Source organism: Gambusia affinis, linkage group LG07 (assembly GCF_019740435.1).
Source record: "Gambusia affinis linkage group LG07, SWU_Gaff_1.0, whole genome shotgun sequence".
Taxonomy (NCBI): domain Eukaryota; kingdom Metazoa; phylum Chordata; class Actinopteri; order Cyprinodontiformes; family Poeciliidae; genus Gambusia; species Gambusia affinis.
Window position 1 is genome coordinate 4,892,785 of NC_057874.1, and position 19,141 is coordinate 4,911,925.

The window sequence follows — 19,141 nt, forward strand, 5'->3', positions numbered from 1 at the left end:
TGATTAAAAGAAGATTTTATTGGAGTTGCTCCTCATTACACGCTTTGTGTAAACTTGAAAGAAAACAGTGATTGTAGACACTCTAGCAATGTAAGAAACAAACTTTGTAAGAATTATAAAAAGCCTTACATCTACTTAGCGAGGTTATAACATTCATATTTCTATTGCTGGTTTACAGTACCCTGCAAACTTAAAAGTCTAAATCAAACATACTTTTTATTTGAATGTACAAAAAGTAAAATCAAGTCATAGCTGATACAACATTACAGTAGAATTTCTAACATTATTCAGTAGACAGTATATCAAGTCTAAATGTACTTTGTCGGTTTACATTTGAGTTGATAGACAAATTAGTATATATATATATATATATTTATATATTTGAGTGCACAACAGTCAATAGTGAAACTGTCTTACAACAGAAAGGAAAAACTGAAGTCTGGTAACAGTTCTGTTGCTAAAAAAAACCCAGTTTGAGATTCAGCCTGGCCTTTTCTGTCGCACTGTATCCATGACGATGCTTCATGCCCGGTTCATAAAAATGAGTGCTAAAAGTAAAGCGCCGTGACTACGAAGTTCAGAAGGCTAAGTGAAGCTGCCACGGTGTGTGTCAAAAACACGTGAGGTCAAAAAACAGCGTGCGATATTAGATGTGAAAATCTTGGCTTATTGTTCAATCCAGCCCAAGAAAACAGAAGAGAGAAATAATTAAGCAATGGAAAAAAAAACATTATATATTAAGACAAAGAAGCGAGTGTGTATATTTGTGCTACTTAAACAATGACGTTTGTGTGTCTCCTGATGAAATCCTTCATTCACCACATGTAGTAACTGCGCGTCGTGTCGACCTGGCTGGGCTTGGTCTCCGAGGTGCCCTCCTTCTCCTTTTCACTGTCTGCCTCCCACAGGTTAATGAGAGGGGGGTACAGCTCATTTAGCGGTATCGATGAGGTCTTCTGCATGTACTTCTTCAGGGAATGGTGATAATTCTTTCTCTTCCACCTCTTGGCAGTGTAAACGCCCAGTAAAACCAGGCTGATGAGCGCAAACATCGTTCCCATGACTGCGGCCAGAGCCGTGTTGGTCCCTTGATCGGATATTTCCACCGCGAAGGCCGCTTGCTTCGTCGTGACATTCACACACGACTTCTGCGGCTGTTGCTGGACGCTGGATACGGTGAGGCACACTTCGTACTCGGTCGCCGGCTGAAGATGCGTCAGGTTGTACTCGTGGACGTCCACGGGAACCCTGGCAGTGTAAGTGATGTGAGGGTTGTCGATTTTCATAGTTGCGGACGACCACTTGAGGTTGGAGGCCATGACGTTTGAGCTTATTTTCCAGGAGACGAGGATGGAGTGCGATTCCGTCTGTTTGACGTAGATCTTTAAGAGCTGCGTGTTGTCCAGCAGAGTGCCGTTGACCTTTATCGCTGTCACTTTTGTGTCAACTCCCTCAGAGTTTTGAGCCACGCAGGTGTACCTGCCGGAGTCTTCAACTTGGATGTGGGAAATTCTCAGTGTCCCCTCTTTGCTAAGGCGGTACTTGTCAGACAAAGTGTCAGTCATAACCTTGTGTCCCATTGGTGTCACCCAATAGATCTCAGGCTCAGGCTGTGAAATAGCCCTGCAGTCCAAATCCAAGGTCATTCCAATTTCTAAACTGAGGTGGGTGGGGAAGGTATCGTGAGAGATCAGGGGCAAACACTGATTTAGTAACCTTTTCTGCAGCACTTCACGCACATGCATCCCCCTGACCTCTGGCGGCATCGAGCAGAACATGGACAGCGGCTCCATAAATCGCACTGTGGTTTTGTTGGAACCCATCCACTGGATGACGCAATCACAGCGCAGAGGGTTGCTATGGATGCTGATCTCTCGCAAGTTGGGCAGAGCATCCACAGTGGACTGATAAAGGGCATTCAGGGCATTGTTGTTTAGCATTAGGCTCTCCAAAGCTGGGACATCCCGAAAGGCCTGCCGATTAATATAAGAGAACTTGGGGTTGTTTGTTGCCTCTAGTTTAGTGAGCTCAGGAAGGTTGTCCAAAGCGTAACGGTCAATAGAAACCAACTCTCCCATGTTATTTATCCCCAATTCCTTCAATCTGAGCATGTTCTTGAAATCCCCCTCCTGTATTTTGTGTACTGGGTTTTTGTTTAAATCCAGGAATTTCAGGTTTGGTAGTTTCTGAAGGGCTCTCTGAGGCACTCCAACCAACTTGTTGTCGTAGAAAGAGAGGCTCTCGAGATTGTCAAGTCCCACAAAGGCGTTTCCAGGAATATCTTTCAAATCCATCCCGGCTAAAACCAAACTCCTCAGATTGCCCAGCGGCTTGAAGTTAAAGTCCATAATTCCAACAACCGGGTTCTCTCCGATCATGAGTATCTCCAGATTTGGCGTAGAATCAAACCACTGGCTGCTGATGGTTTTGAGCTTGTTGGAGTTGAGGTGAAGCCTGAGTAGGTTATGAAGCCCAGAGAAGGCCTTGGCAGAAATGGTGCTGATGTGATTGTGGTTGATGTAGAGTTCCTGCAGGTTGCTAAGGTCCTGCAGACAGTAGTCGGGCATTTCCATGATCTGGTTCTCCTCCAGATGAAGCGTGGTGAGTTGGGACATGTTGGTGAGACCAACATCTCGAATTGTACTGAAGTTATTTTGAGACAGGTCCAGTTCTGTCAGGTTGAAGAGTTGCTCCAGTTCCTCGCTGGTCCTAGCGATGTAGTTGCTCTGCAAGAGGAGAACTTGAGTTTCACTGGACAGGTTTCCCGGGATCCGTGTTAGGCGAAGGTCATTGCAGTCCACTGTTGTAGCTTCTCTGTAGGTGGACTGAGGGGTGAACCAGGGTCTGATTTCACACACGCACAGCTGAGGGCAGTCATTGCTTTGGACAAGAGAGAGTGCTACAGATGCCAGAACCAAGCCACCAAGAACCTGAGCACAGCTGTCCATCTTCCATCTAGCCATACTGGGAAGGGATAGGAGGCTGGTCAGTGGACTTTGGAGGAAGGTTTGTAACAGTCATCAACCAGACTTGCTACCGATTAAGCCTTTAAGCCCAGGAAATGGGAGGTTCTCGAGACAAAGTCGGGGGTAGAAATTACAGGCAGGGATTCTGGTGATGGAGGATTATCTGGAAAAGAAGAACAAAGAAGTTAGAATTGGAGGGTGATGGAAAAGAGGAGAATATTGAATAAAAAACAATACATTTTTAGGAAATGTTCCAAACTATTCCCTAAGATAATGTTAAAAGGTTATGAGCTTTGTCTGAGAACATAATCGAAAAGCAAAGAGTGCCCCGATATATACAACTGTTGCATGGAACAATGTACCTACAGAGATTTATCACATTTAGAAATGTTTTTATGAAAGATCATTTTTGTGATCTGCTGTGTACGACGGAGAAATAGAGCCAGGTTAGGAAAACAAAAAGATAAAATTACCAGAATATAGTAATAATATTACAAGAATAAAGTCATATCATCATGACTTTATTCTTGTGATATTATTTTTTTCTTGTAATATTATTTTATTCTCAAAGTTCTACTATATTCTCATATTATTTTGACTCTATACTTGCACGATTTATTCTGGTAATACAATGACTATTTTTTTCAGATTATTTTGACTTTATTCTCGCAATATCATGACTTCGTTCTTGTAATTGTCTTCCTTTATACTCATAATTTTTTTTATTAGTATGGTCCTAATTCTCTGTTGTATGTGAATCACTAAATACTAAAATCTCACACTTGTTGTAAACACATAAGCCAACGCTTACCCACATTTTTGCCCAATCTCCTGAATTTGTGTTTTTTACTATTTTATGACATTTCGTCCTCATCCTAACCCATGTGTGTTAAATAAGACAGCAAAATTGACAGGGAACAGTATCTTTAGCTGTGGAGCTATTCTCGTGAGACTGAGTAATGTGCATCATCAACAGTTTCACAAAAATGCAAGTTCAGCTCATTACAGTCCGTGTACAAAAAGCTGGCCTGGGCTGGAAAGAAATCAAGTTGCATTGAGGGCTTTCATCTACCCACCAGGCCCACAAGGACGCCGTCATTATCCTTTTCGGAACATCATTAAACATTATGAGATGTCAGTCAGCGCCAAACCTTAAAGAAAGCAACAATAATTTGCACATCTACATTTTTATTGTCATATTGTGAGCATTCAGAAATTAGGCTAAAGACGGTGGAAAGATTTAAGAAAGTCTAGTTGTTGTTTTTTTTTTATCATTCTATTGAGTGTCTAAAAATAATAGACGAATGAGAAAATGTATGCAGTATTTTACGTAATGTAATAATAAATGGCCTTAATATGATGTCTAACTTGATGAAAATCTCTCCAAAGACACTTGAAACTATAGGGGGGGGGGAAACGACTCAAAACAGTAAGCACAAAAAATAGATGAACTATGAAAAATCTCAGACAGCGGAGCAAAATCTGACTTTTATGTTACTAAAAGTCACAGACAAAAGCCTGAGCTGTGGTTTCAGACCAACACAAGCCTTTTTATCTACTATGGATTCCTACCTGGTATCACAGAATAAAAAAAAAAATCCATCCTCTTTCATTTGGTTGTGGATCAGTAACCCATGAATGTTACATTTCTCGTCTTCTAGCAGAACTAGAGTGAACTAAGACCGGCCTCACATGTGCTTCTCAGCATGTTTTTACAGTGTCCACATTAAGTTCAAGCTGCAATCTGTCTCAGACTGGTGGACGTAAAACAAATGTGATGTAATGATAACAGTACATATGTCCAGTCTGTTCCCAGTTTCCCCCCATTTAGGTCCAAAATAAACCAAATCTGTATTGATATTCTGGTGAAGCAGCACTTCCTTCATGCTTTCTTTTCAATCAGTCAATCAATCAATCAATCAATCAAACTTTATTTGTATAGCACATTTCAGCAGCAAGGCATTTCAAAGTGCTTTACATCAAATCAAACACAAAAATACAATGCAACATAGAATCAACAATCAAAACACAACATCAAGTCAGACTCTGTCAATAAATTTGCAATGGATTACGTTTCGAATACAACTCTAAACAAGTGGGTTTTTAGTTGAGATTTAAAGGAAGTCAGTGTTTCAGCTGTTTTACAGTTTTCTGGAAGTTTGTTCCAGATTTTTGGTGCATAGATGCTAAATGCTGCTTCTCCTGGTTTGGTTCTGGTTCTGGGGATGCAGAGCAGAACCAGAACCAGAAGACCTGAGAGGTTCTGGAAGGTTGATACAACAGCAGCAGATCTTTAATGTATTGTGGTGCTAAACCATTCAGTAATTTATAAACTAACAACAGTATTTTAAAGTCTATTCTTTGAGCTACAGGGAGCCAGTGGAGAGACTTTAAAACTGGTGTTATGTGCTCTATCTTCCTGGTTTTAGTGAGTTGTTTGAATTGTTTTGTTCTTCTACTATGAGTAGATGGTATATACTCACCTGAGCTACCAATATAATGAAAAAGGGCATATGCCAGTGCAAAGGTCCAAGTATGCATGTTAAACTAAGCATGTTTCTGTGCAGAAAGAAGCATCAAAAATCTAACTAATAGCGAAACTGGGTTTAAGTGGCTGAGAGTTGGGATGAATTGCTAAAAAAATAAAGAAAAAAAAACAGCTGATGGATAAATGGAATTACATTATATACACCTGTTTTATTCAGCAATGTGTTTAAAGGGTGGTATTATGTGTTTTCCAGCCACGTAGTGTCATTTTATAGCACAATCAAGTTATTATGTTACCTTCAGTTGTTATAGAAATGCTGTTCATATCAAAAGTGACTTAAAAGAAATTTGACTTTGCAATTTAACGCCTTCAAATATGGACTCCGTCTCTTTAAGAAGTTCATGCTCTTTCCGAAACTCCAAATTGGGGAGTCGTAGGGTAGGGCTGCTCTGTGACACGTTATACAAATCTGAATGGTTGCCATGGGAGATTCGAGGATTTCTCAAACATGCACGAAAGAATCAAGGCAACGCTACAGGTAAGTTTTTATTGAGGTAATAACATTATAACATGATGTCAAGTTAAAAGACAGTCAGTCTTATGTAGCTAATACTGTTGGAACGACGTAAATAAAACCTAAATGATCATGTCATACTGTGTCACCACCAGTCAATGCAAATGTTTTTATCTACAAAAGAAAAAATCTCCAACCCAGTAGTTTAAGCAGCTGAATACAGGCTAGCTACTTGAGCAGCTATCTCAACTAGCTAATGTGTATAACAGGCTGATATCAGCAAGCTTTCCAGCTAATGTGTAATAAATATGAGCTAATATTACCTAAAAGCTAGCTGATATTAGCTATACACACATTAGCTAATAGTTAGGTAGCTAACAACCAGCTAATGTATTAGCTAATATATAATATTAGTTAACATAGAAGCTAATTTAATAGCTAGTTATATTAGTTATCAGAAGCTAATATCAGCTAGCTTGTTTACTTTGTAAGAAACAGATCCTCATCAAGCCCCAAAACAATTTTTCTCATTTTATTTCCGCATATTGTGACCAAACGTACCGTCTTTGTGCGACAGCCTCACTCGTTAGCAAGATTAGGAAGCCAGCAGGTGTTTAACAAGCCTGAGTACTTGCAGCACAAAGCCAACACTTAAGACAATCCCTAACTCAATTAGGTCTATTTAGGAGGCACCTCGCCTAGTCCGGAGCCATGCGGCATCCACCTTCTTAAGGGTAAACAACAGCTCAAGAAGATAGCGCTTAAGAGGCTTTGGACCCAGAAAGCTGGGCAATACATGGGAATGTACATAAACTGCCTGGCAACAGCGCTGGGGGAGAGGAGAACGGTGCACTTCTCCTCCTATTCCGGGGATTCCCTACGAGACGGGGCGGAGCGTCTGAGAGGCAGGCAGGATGTTGTTTTTAAGCTAAAGCACTTTATATTGTGACTATTGCTGTGCCAGTTCGGATTAGCAGATGGAGATGCTGAGGAGGCGATTAGCTGCGGAGCAAGAGCGCTGAATTCAGACCCAGGGAGGAGCGAAACAGGTTCTTCAGCACTTTAATTAGAAAGCAACATATGTGCGGAACCGGAAACAACAAGTTCAGGGTTATGGCACATGATGTCATTTTTCATACTGACCGCTGCATTTAAAGCAAAAATAAGTCATGGTAGTAAAAAAGGGAATAAGATTTTAGAGACTACAGAAACCAAAACATTATTCCAGCCTGTTTGTTTTCAAGCCAGAACACGGGCTTACAGGACAGGATTGTCACAGAACTGTAAACAAAAGGCTACTAAAAATGTTTTACATTGTAGCAAAGGAAATTTAGCTGAATAAGTGTCCCATAATGACGGTTTACACATGATGCATGGGAAGCAGATCAAAAATTTAATGGGCCTCTTTACGGACAACATTAAAATTTTTGTCTTTCTGAAAGGAGCACAAATTGCATAGCAGGAATGAAAGGAAAATATTTTATTCTTAATTAGTTACAGTGGACTCCTGTCTATTCGCTGACTCAGCAATCCATAGACTTTTCTGTAGAACGTGATTACATTTTTTTTAGAAGATAATCCGCCCAGTCAGGGATTTTCCAATAGGGAATATCTATAATATTTGAAAGGAAATGGAGTTTAAGAAGCTGAAATAACTGGGCACAATACTACTTGACACACTATTGGCTAGTGTTTGGAACCAGAAGTGACATTTATTTTTTCCTTGCCGCCGATTGGCTGTAAGAGCGGACATAAGAAAGACTGTAGATTTTAGCTTCTCTGGTAATGCTAAGATGGTTTCAAATGTGCTTAATAAAACATATTAAGGTATCATACTGCAACAGAGCAATAAAGCTCAATTCCCCAAAGGATACTCTGGAAGACTCTTGTAAAGAAAATGTTGTCTTTTTAACAATCAATATTCTGCATTTTCTATTTCAAGATGTGCTTTTTGAGATGATAGAGAATTCTTAACATGCCAGATAAGAACATCCCCGTCTGAAACTGTGTATTTCTCTGGAGAGACGTCCTGTAAACCAGAAGAACTGACTAGAGAACTAATTCAACATGTATTCTTGTTTATATAGCAACTTTTATGAAAATGCTTTCTAAATAACCCCTAAAGCTATTGGAAATTAAATCATAACCAAACAATCTATCAGTAATAAAAAACAAACAAACCAACAAACAATTCCAGAAAATACTATAATTCAACAACATAAGCCAAATTTAGCAGTAAACAATCATCTGTTGTTTTGCTTTCTGCTCTTCTGTTCACTGAAAACAGGGTTAATCCTGTTGCTAATCTTACATTTTCCCCATTTTGGTAAACGCTGACGGCTTTGTCTACTTTCGCGTTCATGGAATTTAGAGTCGCATTGTCACTGATCCCTTTAATGCTAAACATGACAGTTATGTAAGTGAAAACAGGAGGTTAGTTCATTTCTAAAGAGTTGCATTTAAAACGACGTTCTGACGGAAGAGCGGAGACGAGATTAAAGCAAGAAGTCAAAGTCGGCACCCTGCTGTTTAATCTGTGCAACAAATTTTCTTCAAGTTTGCGGCACGAAACAAACGTACAAAATAATCATGTTGGGAAAAACATGCTCTGGTGATCCCACTTATGTTGGTTCATCCATTTATACCTGCTACACTTACCCAATGCACACACTAATGGAAGCTTGGCACTTACTTTCCAGGCAACTCACATGTTGGCATTGTCCTATTGTGATTAATTTCCTGCAATCTGACAAAACGCATCTGTGTCCTCCCATGGAGGAAAGAACCCTTCAATGATGCCAGGACACATTATCTGGCTGAGCATTTTAATCACCGCCAAAACGACACCCGTAAAAATCAGTGCACATTCGGAAATGTGCCCATGCCTGCGAGCGTGGATCGTCCTTATGGGAGACCAAAATGGAAAAATCGAGCATTTTGTTAAATATGTTTGTAGTAAAGATGAGGAGAGAGATCCAGGAAATGAGCTTAATTAGAATATTCCTAGCATGAGGAAGACTTTGTGTGTTCAAAAAGACCTCACAGCAGGGTTATAATAGTTTTGGGTTTTTCGTCACAGTTTGTTTTTATTTCGTTGTGAGCTTTTGTTTCTCTAATTCAGTTAGCAGTGGCGTGTTTGCTAGTTTTTATTAGTTATTTGTAAAATATTGTTTAGTTTTACTTCAGGTTGCAGATGTAAGTTTAAGTTTTTTTCATAGTTTGGTAAATTTTTAGGTACTCAAAAAGGCCAAAGTATTTTTATAATACTCAACAGAGGATATCACGTTCAAAAAAATGTAGTCGATTATTGTTGAACAACCAACTGACTTTGGTGTTTCATCTCAACTTTTGCTGTCGCCGTTTCACAGACTACAGAGGAGGAGAATGAAATGTTGTAACTTACCGACAACTGCTTAAGAAGGGGAAAAAAATTAACTTCACATCAGCTAGAAAGGCTATAAATAAATACATTCATAAACACAAAACGGATGTTATTTCTCTCATTTCTGTATATTTTAGTTTCATAAACGCACAGTAAAGTTTTCTCAATTTCAGTTTTTGTTTTTTGTTTTCCACTAGTTTTAGTTAACTATAACAACTTTGCTTCGGAGCATGTGTATAAAGAGTGATGGCTAAAACAAACGCTAGCATTCCGCTGTGGGTTCCAGGCATTTTGCCATTTCATCGATTTGAAATGTCAATTTCTTACCTGTAAACAAATAATTTCATACCCACACACTTAAACATTCCCTGTCGGTACTTCTGAAGATTATATTACATTATATTACATAAGAGGAAAGATTTGAAGTTAGTTCAGCTTTGCTTTTCTGCATCGGATCGGCGCATCCTTAGTGGAAAATCATTACAGGAACCAACAGGAATAAAAGCCACCAAACATCCGTCTGTGTGGAATTAATCTATGTAATGTGTTTCACTTTTTAATAATACTCTAACTCATTGAATGGGACTGCATAACTTTCTAGAAAAATCTGCTCTTTCTGCTAGAAAAATCACACCTGTCGCAGATTAAGCCTTGCTGTTGCCGTCATTAGATATAATGACGCGTCAACCTATTGCAGGGGAAAGGGTTAATATCTTAAACCATTCGTCTTAAAGGAGCCGTGGAGGTTCGCTAACCCAGTCTGCTGCACACCGCTGGGACCTAAAGGTGGTGTTGGGAAGGGAGGGGGAGGAGCTTGAAGCTCCTAACCACCGGCTCTGTTGTTTCCCCAACAACCCCTCCCCGCACACCTGCGATGCACCTCAGGGGAAAGTGGCTGCTTAGTCGTCTGTATCAAGATAAAAATATTTCACTTGTTGTCCGTGTGAGAGAGAGTGGATTAGTGTGCAGCGTTGTATGTGTTATTATATGTTAAACAGCAAATTAGACGTTAAAAGTAGTGGAACGTTGGGTCTAGTTAACCCGGGTTTTTTTTTTTTTTCAACTTGATATTCTGTGGTTCTGTTTCTCACCGTGGGATTGCTGTTTACTTGTTTTTAACTCCCTTTGTGAAGATAAATACTGACAAACTGAGTTTAATTTGCTCCCCCAACTTCCAGCTATTACAGTTTACCTGCAAAGTATACATTGTTGATCCCAGTTGGACTATACATAAAAGTGAATAGGCCTTCCAGACACAACTGTCTTTATAGCACCATCACTTGAGATCGAGACACAGTCACTGCACTCAGCTGGTCTCCATTCCACTCACTGGGAGACCAGTAGCACCAATTAACTTGAGCTTCGTTGAGTTAGGTCACCTACTTTAAATGGGGTGAACATCAATGCAATCACTTATTTTATGTAAAAAAAAATTGTCATTTTTGAAGAAATCAGATTTCACTTTGACATTAAATGGGGTTGTTGTAATTTTTTTCCTCAAAAAGCCAAAAAAGCCTTGATTTTACTGATCATGATTGATTTGTATTAGTAAATTGCACCAATCTGACGGTTGAATAATCTAAACAACAGATGAAAGACAGTAAATACCTTTGTTGCTGTGTTCACATATGTATTTAGTCAATAATTTGCCAGTAAAAAGGGGTTCTGAATCGATAATGTTGCTTTTTTATGTCAATATTTGGTTTTAATTAAATTGCGATTATTTGCTAAGATTAACTGCAAACAATGCAACTCGATTAAAAACTTTGATCAAGTTTCACCACTAGTCTAACTACACTAAAATCTTGGACTAATTAGCAATTTTACACTTAAAAATATGTTTGCCATACTAAAATAATTATTTAAATGCCTAATATTTAACCTTTCCAAAATTCTTTTAGTACTGATTTGATGTAAACACAACAAGAGACAAGCAGGTTCCACAATTTCATTAGCTGTGTTTCCATCGACCACGAAAATGTGCAAATTGGAATTGAGAAAATAAATTCACTTAATGGAAACAGGCAAATTTCAAGAAAACTCCTGTTTTTTCCATAAAAAGTTTAAGCACTAGGATGATGTGGTTTTTCGGCTGTAGCACGTGATCAACAGCCGGATGTTACCACTGCTGGGAAAGATGAAGAAAACAGGAAGTGGTAGGAAGATGAGGCGCAGCATGTTTTATAATGACCAAACTCATTCGGGTGTGATTTTATTTGCGTTTCTTGTTTATTGGAAACACCAAATTGCGAAATTGTGTTTTTTTTCCGATATTAGCGGAATAAGTTTTATCCACATTTGTAATTTGGAATAATGTACAACTAAACCAGAAAAACAACAACAACAACAACACAAATCTTTTGGACCAAACCAGAAACCAAGCAGTGAAGTGCAGATTCGATCCACCTTCCAGAACCGATCCGATAACAAGTCAGCAGCCGGGGCCGCCCTCCACCCTCCGACCCCCGGCCGTCACAAAAGCGCAACAGCTGCAGTGACAGAAGCGGCGTTCGCGGACCACAATAGACCCCCCGCTAACGCAACCCCATTCTCAGCGGCGCATCTCCTGCGAAAGGGCCCCGGCTTTATCCCCCTCCATACGGCCACCACCACTTGCCCCTCCACCTCCCCCAAGAGCGAAGACCGGACGACTTGTCGCTCAAAACGGAGGAGGCATCGAGACATCTGCTGGGTTCTACTTTAACATTAATATGCAAATCACATCACCACACACGCACGCGGGCACGGCGAGCCGCCTGCCGCAACGGAGATCAAAGTTTGCTTTCCGTGGAATTGCATTTGACGCACTACAAGAGGCTGACTTGGGCTTGTTAAATGTAAACAAAAATCACGGAGCTGTCCTCGACCAAGTCTGTTTATCTAAATAAATCATAATGCCCTTGAGTGCGTCTGCGTATTCAGTCGTCGCCCTTGTGTTTTAGTAGCGTACCGGTTTGTCTTTTAACCGGTACGCTACTTGATTTGTTTTTCTTTGAGAAAAACAAATCAAATTTCAGGGTTTCTTTCCCCTCCTTTTTATTTTATTTTTTTGTCAAGGGTATTGTAAAGAATGTCCATTCTTTGCCGCTCTCACCTTGTTGGCATTCCAGGTCTTCACGTTCACCAAGCGCGCGGCCCCTTTATCCAGGTGAACGCCTCAGTAGAGAAAAAAGGGGAACGCTACAGAGCTGCAGGTGAACGGGTTCATCAGACATCCCTGTCTCCTCCGGAGCTCTGGCTGTTTACGGCGCGTCCCATCAGTCGGTCAGATCCCCAGAGCGCCTCGGAGAGAGACGCATGATGCGGTCTGCAGAGACAGATTTCCCCAACCTGCCGCGCGACCAGACCGCTTTGTCACTCAGATGATATTCTTCCGCACTGCTGCTGCTGGTGATGCTGCTGCTGCTCCTGCTGCTCCTTTCTCCGCGAATGCCGAGGAATAATGATTGCAAGATGGGGAGGCAGGGGAAAAAAAAAAAAAAAAAAAAGAGGCAGAAAACACCTGGCGCTGTCCAGACTATAGTCAGCTGATTCCCCAGCAGGCCATTGGCTGAGAGCGACTGTCTGTCACCGCCGGCCAAAAGCAAAGCAGAGCACCATCTGCTCCGGGCTTGTTGTGATGAGAACAAAGGCAGGAGGAGGGCGGCGGGGTGGCGGTGCATGGGGGCGGTAATGCCTTGCTCTTGTAAGAGCAAGGCATTACTGCCGGAGAAGGAAAAAAAAAAAAGATACGAAGCTGTGAACCGGGACTTCTCGGTGTTTACAGCAAGATGAATCCATTTTTAAAGTCATTTTGTGTTGTGAAGTCAAAGAAAATGCTTCAAAAATGTTTTACTGAGAAAGATCTAGAATTTGGGATGCTATTTGTAGTTGGCACTATGTACTCTAAAACCCCTAAATAAAACTGAGTGGCAACCAATTACAGTCCACAGTTAGTAATTAGCGGTTTATTGCATCGTTAAGCATTTATCGTGAAAAAGTCTTTTTGATTTATTGTTGTCTTGATAAATTTCAATTAATAACGTAAAAAAGAAAAATCTGGCAGTTTTATCGGAAATGTTATTTCTATTGTTTTCTCCACAAATATTGACAAATAACAGTAATTTCAGAAAATATTAAATGCAGTTACTGTGTGCAGTTCAGATAACGTTTCTTTAAGATATTTAAAGCTGCAGCGTGTAACTTTATTTTATTATTTTTCATATTTGTTGAAATTTTCACAATGTCGTGACAGTATAGTAAGAGACAAATCACTGTACAAAAAAAGAAATTTCAGCTCCTTTGCTCCAAGTGCTAACTAAAAACGAATCAGAACGAGTAGGTGGGTCTTACCACTGTCAATCACTATCTCATATGGCGCTGCTCAACCTCCCCTTTGCTTTCTGCTGCGCTGCAGCTAGCATAGCCTGCTCTGCTAGTTAGCATAAGATACTAATGACGGCAGGTACGCGGTTTCTCTTGTAAGTCGTTTCTCTGCACATTTAGCAGCGAGTACATGAGTTTGATTGACAGCTCTAAGACCCTCCTTCTAGCTGTGATTGGTTGTTTTTGGTCAGGAGCGGGACATTTCCTCAGACTGCAATAGTAGCTCAGAGAGGAGGCCGAGGCCAGATTGTCTGTCTCATATAATTCTGTCACGACACGGTGACTGTTTTAGAAAATATGTAAACAACATATTCTTTATAAAAGTTACGTGCAGCAGCTTGACGAAACCATTTCAAATAGGAATGGTTTTCAAGAGCTTGTGGTGCCGTGAACGCTGCGCCATGGAATCACAGCCATCCAGTTACCTAAAAAAAACAACTAATAAATTGTTTATCGTCATATTTATCATTATCACAATAGTACCACAAAATATTGCGATATAATTCTAAGTCCATATCGCCCGCCCTTAACAGATAGTGTGTACTCTAGTCTCAGTATAAATACATCAAGCTTATATTTAAATATGGGTCTCATGAGGATAAAAAATGGGCCACAGCTGGGATTGTGAGGAGATTATATAATGTAATCGTTCCACAGTATTTATCCATCAATTTAACTGGCTTTACAGACACCGACTGCATTTAGTGAGCTTTCCTCGTTCTGTTTTCAAGTTAAAAAAACAAGAAAAAAGTTAAATTTAAGGTTGAAACTTTTGGAGTGAGCACAGCTGACAGCGCGGCCGCTTTCTCACCACGATCCCACTATCTGCTTCCAAGAATAAAACCAATCCCAGAAACATATTCGCTTTGTGTCTGAGGCACGAAACTGCTACCAGGAGCTATTAAAAGCACATAAAAGAGACATATTGTTTCAAAGGATGGCAGATACTTCTCAGTGGCACACGCCACCGAGAACGAGTTTATTTTAAGTAAACTCCCAGCGCGCCGTCCTGTTTAACAGCACAATTAAAACAACAGAGTACAGCTATTTCCGAAAATAAATGCCCCCTTTAAAAGAACTAATTATATTTGTAAGCAGTTTGTCAGTGTCTCACTTCTCTGCGTATGGACTGTGAGCGACAGCAGTAGTGTTTATGACAACATACTTCCTCTCGACACTTTTTTAAAGAAAATCTTCTGTTGAGAATTTGTGTACAGCCTCTCAGGTGTCGCCCCAAGTTATAGTTATGCTCACAAGTTCACATACCTTGCCATGAGTTTTTGTATTTTCACCATTTTAGGAGATTATGAATGATAATATGGAAAAAATAATAAATGAGAACTGAGTGTATTCAGACTGTAATACAGACTACTACAGGAGATCCTTCCTGCCCACAGCGTCTACATCAACTCTAAAGAAAATTATGTAACATTTAATATCTCCTACTAAAGTAGTTTGGAATTGAATCAAATTCAATTATGAAATAACACAGACTTGGTATAGTTTCAGTTATTACTGAGACTTTAATATTTCAACTAGAACATTTCTGAAGAAATTTAAACGGGGCCTGCCAAAGTGTGCCTGTCGGTTGGCACATTTCGTGGAAGTTCTGATGCTACAAATTAGCATCAATGCTAAAGTAAGGTACAGTATACTCAATAGCATAGCAATGTACTCAAACATATAGAGTAATATGGACTCATGCCATTCTGTATGTTAAAATTAGTGTACAAGTTAAAATGAGCCAAATTGCTAACGTTAGCCAAAATGTTGTCAGTAGCATGTGGAGCATCACTCCATTCAGTGTACTAAGCGTGGCTAATAAGTAGAAAAATAGCTAAAAACGTTTTTTAGGGAAAAGGCTATTGCTAATGGGGGCAGTGAAATGCTAAGGTTTGTGCTAATGTTAATTCACTGTCTTGAGCATCAGGGCAGTGCAATGACCTGAGAGAAAAAGATAGTAAAGGCTAATATTAGTTAGTACTACCCTGAGAGGAATATTTAGTTATGCATTTATTTAGTCCATGCGTTTATCTTCAGTCGTATTGATTATTGTAACGGTGTCTTCACAGGTCTGTCCAACAAATCAATCAAACAGCTGCAGCTGATCCAGAATGCTGCTGCTCGTGTTCTCACTAAAACCAGGAAGATAGAGCACATAACACCAGTTTTAAAGTCTCTCCACTGGCTCCCTGTAGCTCAAAGAATAGACTTTAAAATACTGTTGTTAGTTTATAAATCACTGAATGGTTTAGGTCTTCTGGTTCTGGTTCTGCTCTGCATCCCCAGAACCAGAACCTGAGAGGTTCTGGAAGGTTGATACAACAACAGCAGATCTTTAATGTATTGTGGTGCTAAACCATTCAGTGATTTATAAACTAACAACAGTATTTTAAAGTCTATTCTTTGAGCTACAGGGAGCCAGTGGAGAGACTTTAAAACTGGTGTTATGTGCTCTATCTTCTTGGTTTTAGTGAGTTGTTTGAATTGTTTTGTTCTTCTACTATGAGTAGATGGTATATACTCACCTGAGCTACCAATATAATGAAAAAGGCATATGCCAGTGCAAAGGGAGAAAAGGAGAAGTGGCATTTAGCATCTATGCACCACAAATCTGGAATAAACTTCCAGAAAACTGTAAAACAGCTGAAACACTGACTTCCTTTATATCTCAACTGAAAACCCACTTGTTTAGAGTTGTATTTGAAACGTAATCAATTGCAAATTTATTGACGGAATCTGACTTGATGTTGTGTTTTTATTGTTGATTCTATGTTGCATTGTGTTTCTGTGTTTGATTTGATGTAAAGCACTTTGAAATGCCTTGCTGCTGAAATGTGCTATACAAATAAAATTTGATTGATTGATTGATTGATTTAGGCTTTTCTTTTGAAATTCAGTTACAAAACTTAACACTGTGTAATAACAATTACAGTTATTATAATTTAATAATTGCAATTATTGAACACACAATTACAATCCTCTGTACTGAACAGTTCTCTGATAGTAGACGGTGAGTCCATAAACAAGTTTACTAAATATTGTACAGTAACTGAAAAGAGAGATGTAACTTCTATCATGACTATAGATTAGTCAAAACCCCTCCAAATTACAAAGAGATACTGCTACTTCTGTTGGGCGCCTGAAATAAGACCCATAGTGGTTTCCCCAGTACGCCTCCCAGGAATAAGGTGGATAGAATGTTCAGTTCCAATGGTATCAATGACATCAGCAGTGATGTCATCACTCTATGATACCACAAAGGAATCTCTCTCTTGAATGTAGCTCACAGAGAGAGTTTTCTCAGACCTGTTCCTCGGTTCTATCGCGGCAGATCACTCTTCAGAGCACTTTCGAAGTTAATTGAAACGAGCGGAATATCGATTCCAGTATTTATCAGAACATCAACATGAAGCAACAAGAGATTGTCAGTGAACATGAAGCTTTTCCACCAGAGCTTTCATGGATCCAAATGATGGACCTCAACGTCCAAGTGGACTACGACGCTGTCCTTTCTTTTGAAGATGACAGTGAGCCGGAAGATGAATCACCAGACATCCAGGGGGAATCAAGTCCTTCCGGCAACTTAGAGACTTCAACATCATTGGAAGTCCAGCAGGAAACAACTCCCTCTGCTGGCCTCGAGATTACCCCCCCAGTAGAAGTTGTGGAAGAGAAAAGCCAACAACTCATGGATCTTACAACACAGGTAAAATATCTTAAAAAAGAATTGCAGAGAACGATAATTGATCTCGAGGTGGAAAGAGACCGAAGGTTTGACTATGAGGATGAAGTCAAATCACAGCAGGAGGAGATTCGGAAACTACAAAGAATGTTGGAGAAAGAACATCACCTGAGAGTCAAATGTGAACATGAAAGAAACGTGGCAGAGGTTAAGGATCTATCAAAGGTTTCTTCATCTTCCAAAGTTACAGAAGACAAGAGCCTTCTTCAGCAGCTGGACCACTTCAAAAGGGAGGCTGAAAAATACGCCTCCCGTAACAAAGGTCTGATAGACGTCATGATGGAAGAGTACAAAGTGAGGCTTCAATATGAGGAGAAGCTCAAATGTCAAACTGAGCAAGCTTCCAAATTCATTGCACAGGAGGAATTGGTGAAATCTCTGCAGGGTCAGGTTGCAGACTTGAGGGTGAAGTTAAAACTTGCTCTAGAAAACAATCATTCTAAAGTTTCCACCCAACCAGAGACCCCCCTGAATACAGAAGGCTCCCTACCAACAGAGGAGTCTAAGGAAAGACAGACCTCCAATCCACCAGGGAGATCTAACGAAAGACAGACCTCCAATCCACCAGGGAGATCTAACGAAAACCAGACCTCCTATCAGCCAGGGAGGTCTGAGGTAAGACAGACCTCCTATCAGCCAGGGAGGTCTAACGAAAACCAGACCTCCTATCAACCAGGGAGGTCTGAAGAAAGGCAGACCTCCCATCAACCAGGGAGGTCTAACGAAAGACAGACCTCCTATCAGCCAGGGAGGTCTAACGAAAACCAGACCTCCTATCAACCAGGGAGGTCTGAGGAAAGGCAGACCTCCCATCAACCAGGGAGGTCTGAGGTAAGACAGACCTCCTATCAGCCAGGGAGGTCTAATGAAAACCAGACCTCCTATCAACCAGGGAGGTCTAACGAAAACCAGACCTCCTATCAACCAGGGAGGTCTGAGGAAAGGCAGACCTCCCATCAACCAGGGAGGTCTGAGGTAAGACAGACCTCCCATCAACCAGGGAGGTCTAACGAAAGACAGACCTCCTATCCACCAGGGAGGTCTAACGAAAGACAGACCTCCTATCCACCAGGGAGGTCTAACGAAAGACAGACCTCCTATCCACCAGGGAGGTCTGAGGTAAGACAGACCTCCTGCCAGCCAGGGAGGTCTAATGAAAACCAGACCTCCCATCAACCAGGGAGGTCTGAGGAAAGACAGACCTCCTATCCACCAGGGAGGTCTAACGAAAGACAGACCTCTCATCAAACATGGAGGTCTGATGAAAGGCAGACCTATCAAGCAGGGAGGTCTGAGGAAAGGCAGACCTCCTATCACCGACCCACACCCAGGTTGCAAAGAGAGGAGTCCATTCAAAGCCAAACCTCCACACAAACATGGGGCTGTGAGGAAAGACAGGCGTCCATGCGACCAACCTCCACTGGTTGCATGGAGGGCCTTCACGTTGGCAATGGCATGAAGGCCAATCTATGCCCGGCTCGGCCTTTGCACCGACCCACACCCAGGTGTTACTAACCTGGGTCACTATCCAAACCCAGGTTTTGCTAAAACCTGGGTTTGGGCATTAATTACTTGATTAATTGGTCTCTCTAAATTGTCCAAAGGTGTGAATGTGTGTGTGCAAGGATAAGTGTGTTAGATGATGGATGGATGAATGTTTGTTAAAAGTGTCTGACAGAAG

The 19,141-nt window shown here is 40.7% G+C and overlaps 1 protein-coding gene across 2 annotated transcripts; it reads right to left on the reverse strand.

The window, feature by feature from the left end:
* On the reverse strand, positions 1-12,816 carry lrrn1 (leucine rich repeat neuronal 1). Of its 2 annotated transcripts, none has more exons than XM_044121550.1 (2): positions 12,445-12,816; positions 1-3,129 (listed from the first exon to the last, which is right to left on the reverse strand). In XM_044121550.1, the coding sequence occupies exon 2, from the start codon at positions 2,961-2,963 to the stop codon at positions 816-818; it is 2,148 nt and encodes a 715-aa protein (XP_043977485.1). In that variant the 5' UTR covers positions 2,964-3,129; positions 12,445-12,816; the 3' UTR covers positions 1-815. The 2 variants fall into 2 exon arrangements, with proteins under 2 accessions (XP_043977485.1, XP_043977486.1); XM_044121551.1 differs by lacking the exon at positions 12,445-12,816 and adding an exon at positions 6,530-6,622.
* Positions 12,817-19,141: the final 6,325 nt, after the last annotated feature.

Excerpts from the sequence above, each read along its gene's own strand:
- lrrn1 (XM_044121550.1), bottom strand. The coding sequence starts at position 2,963 with ATGGCTAGATGGAAGATGGACAGCTGTGCTCAGGTTCTTGGTGGCTTG.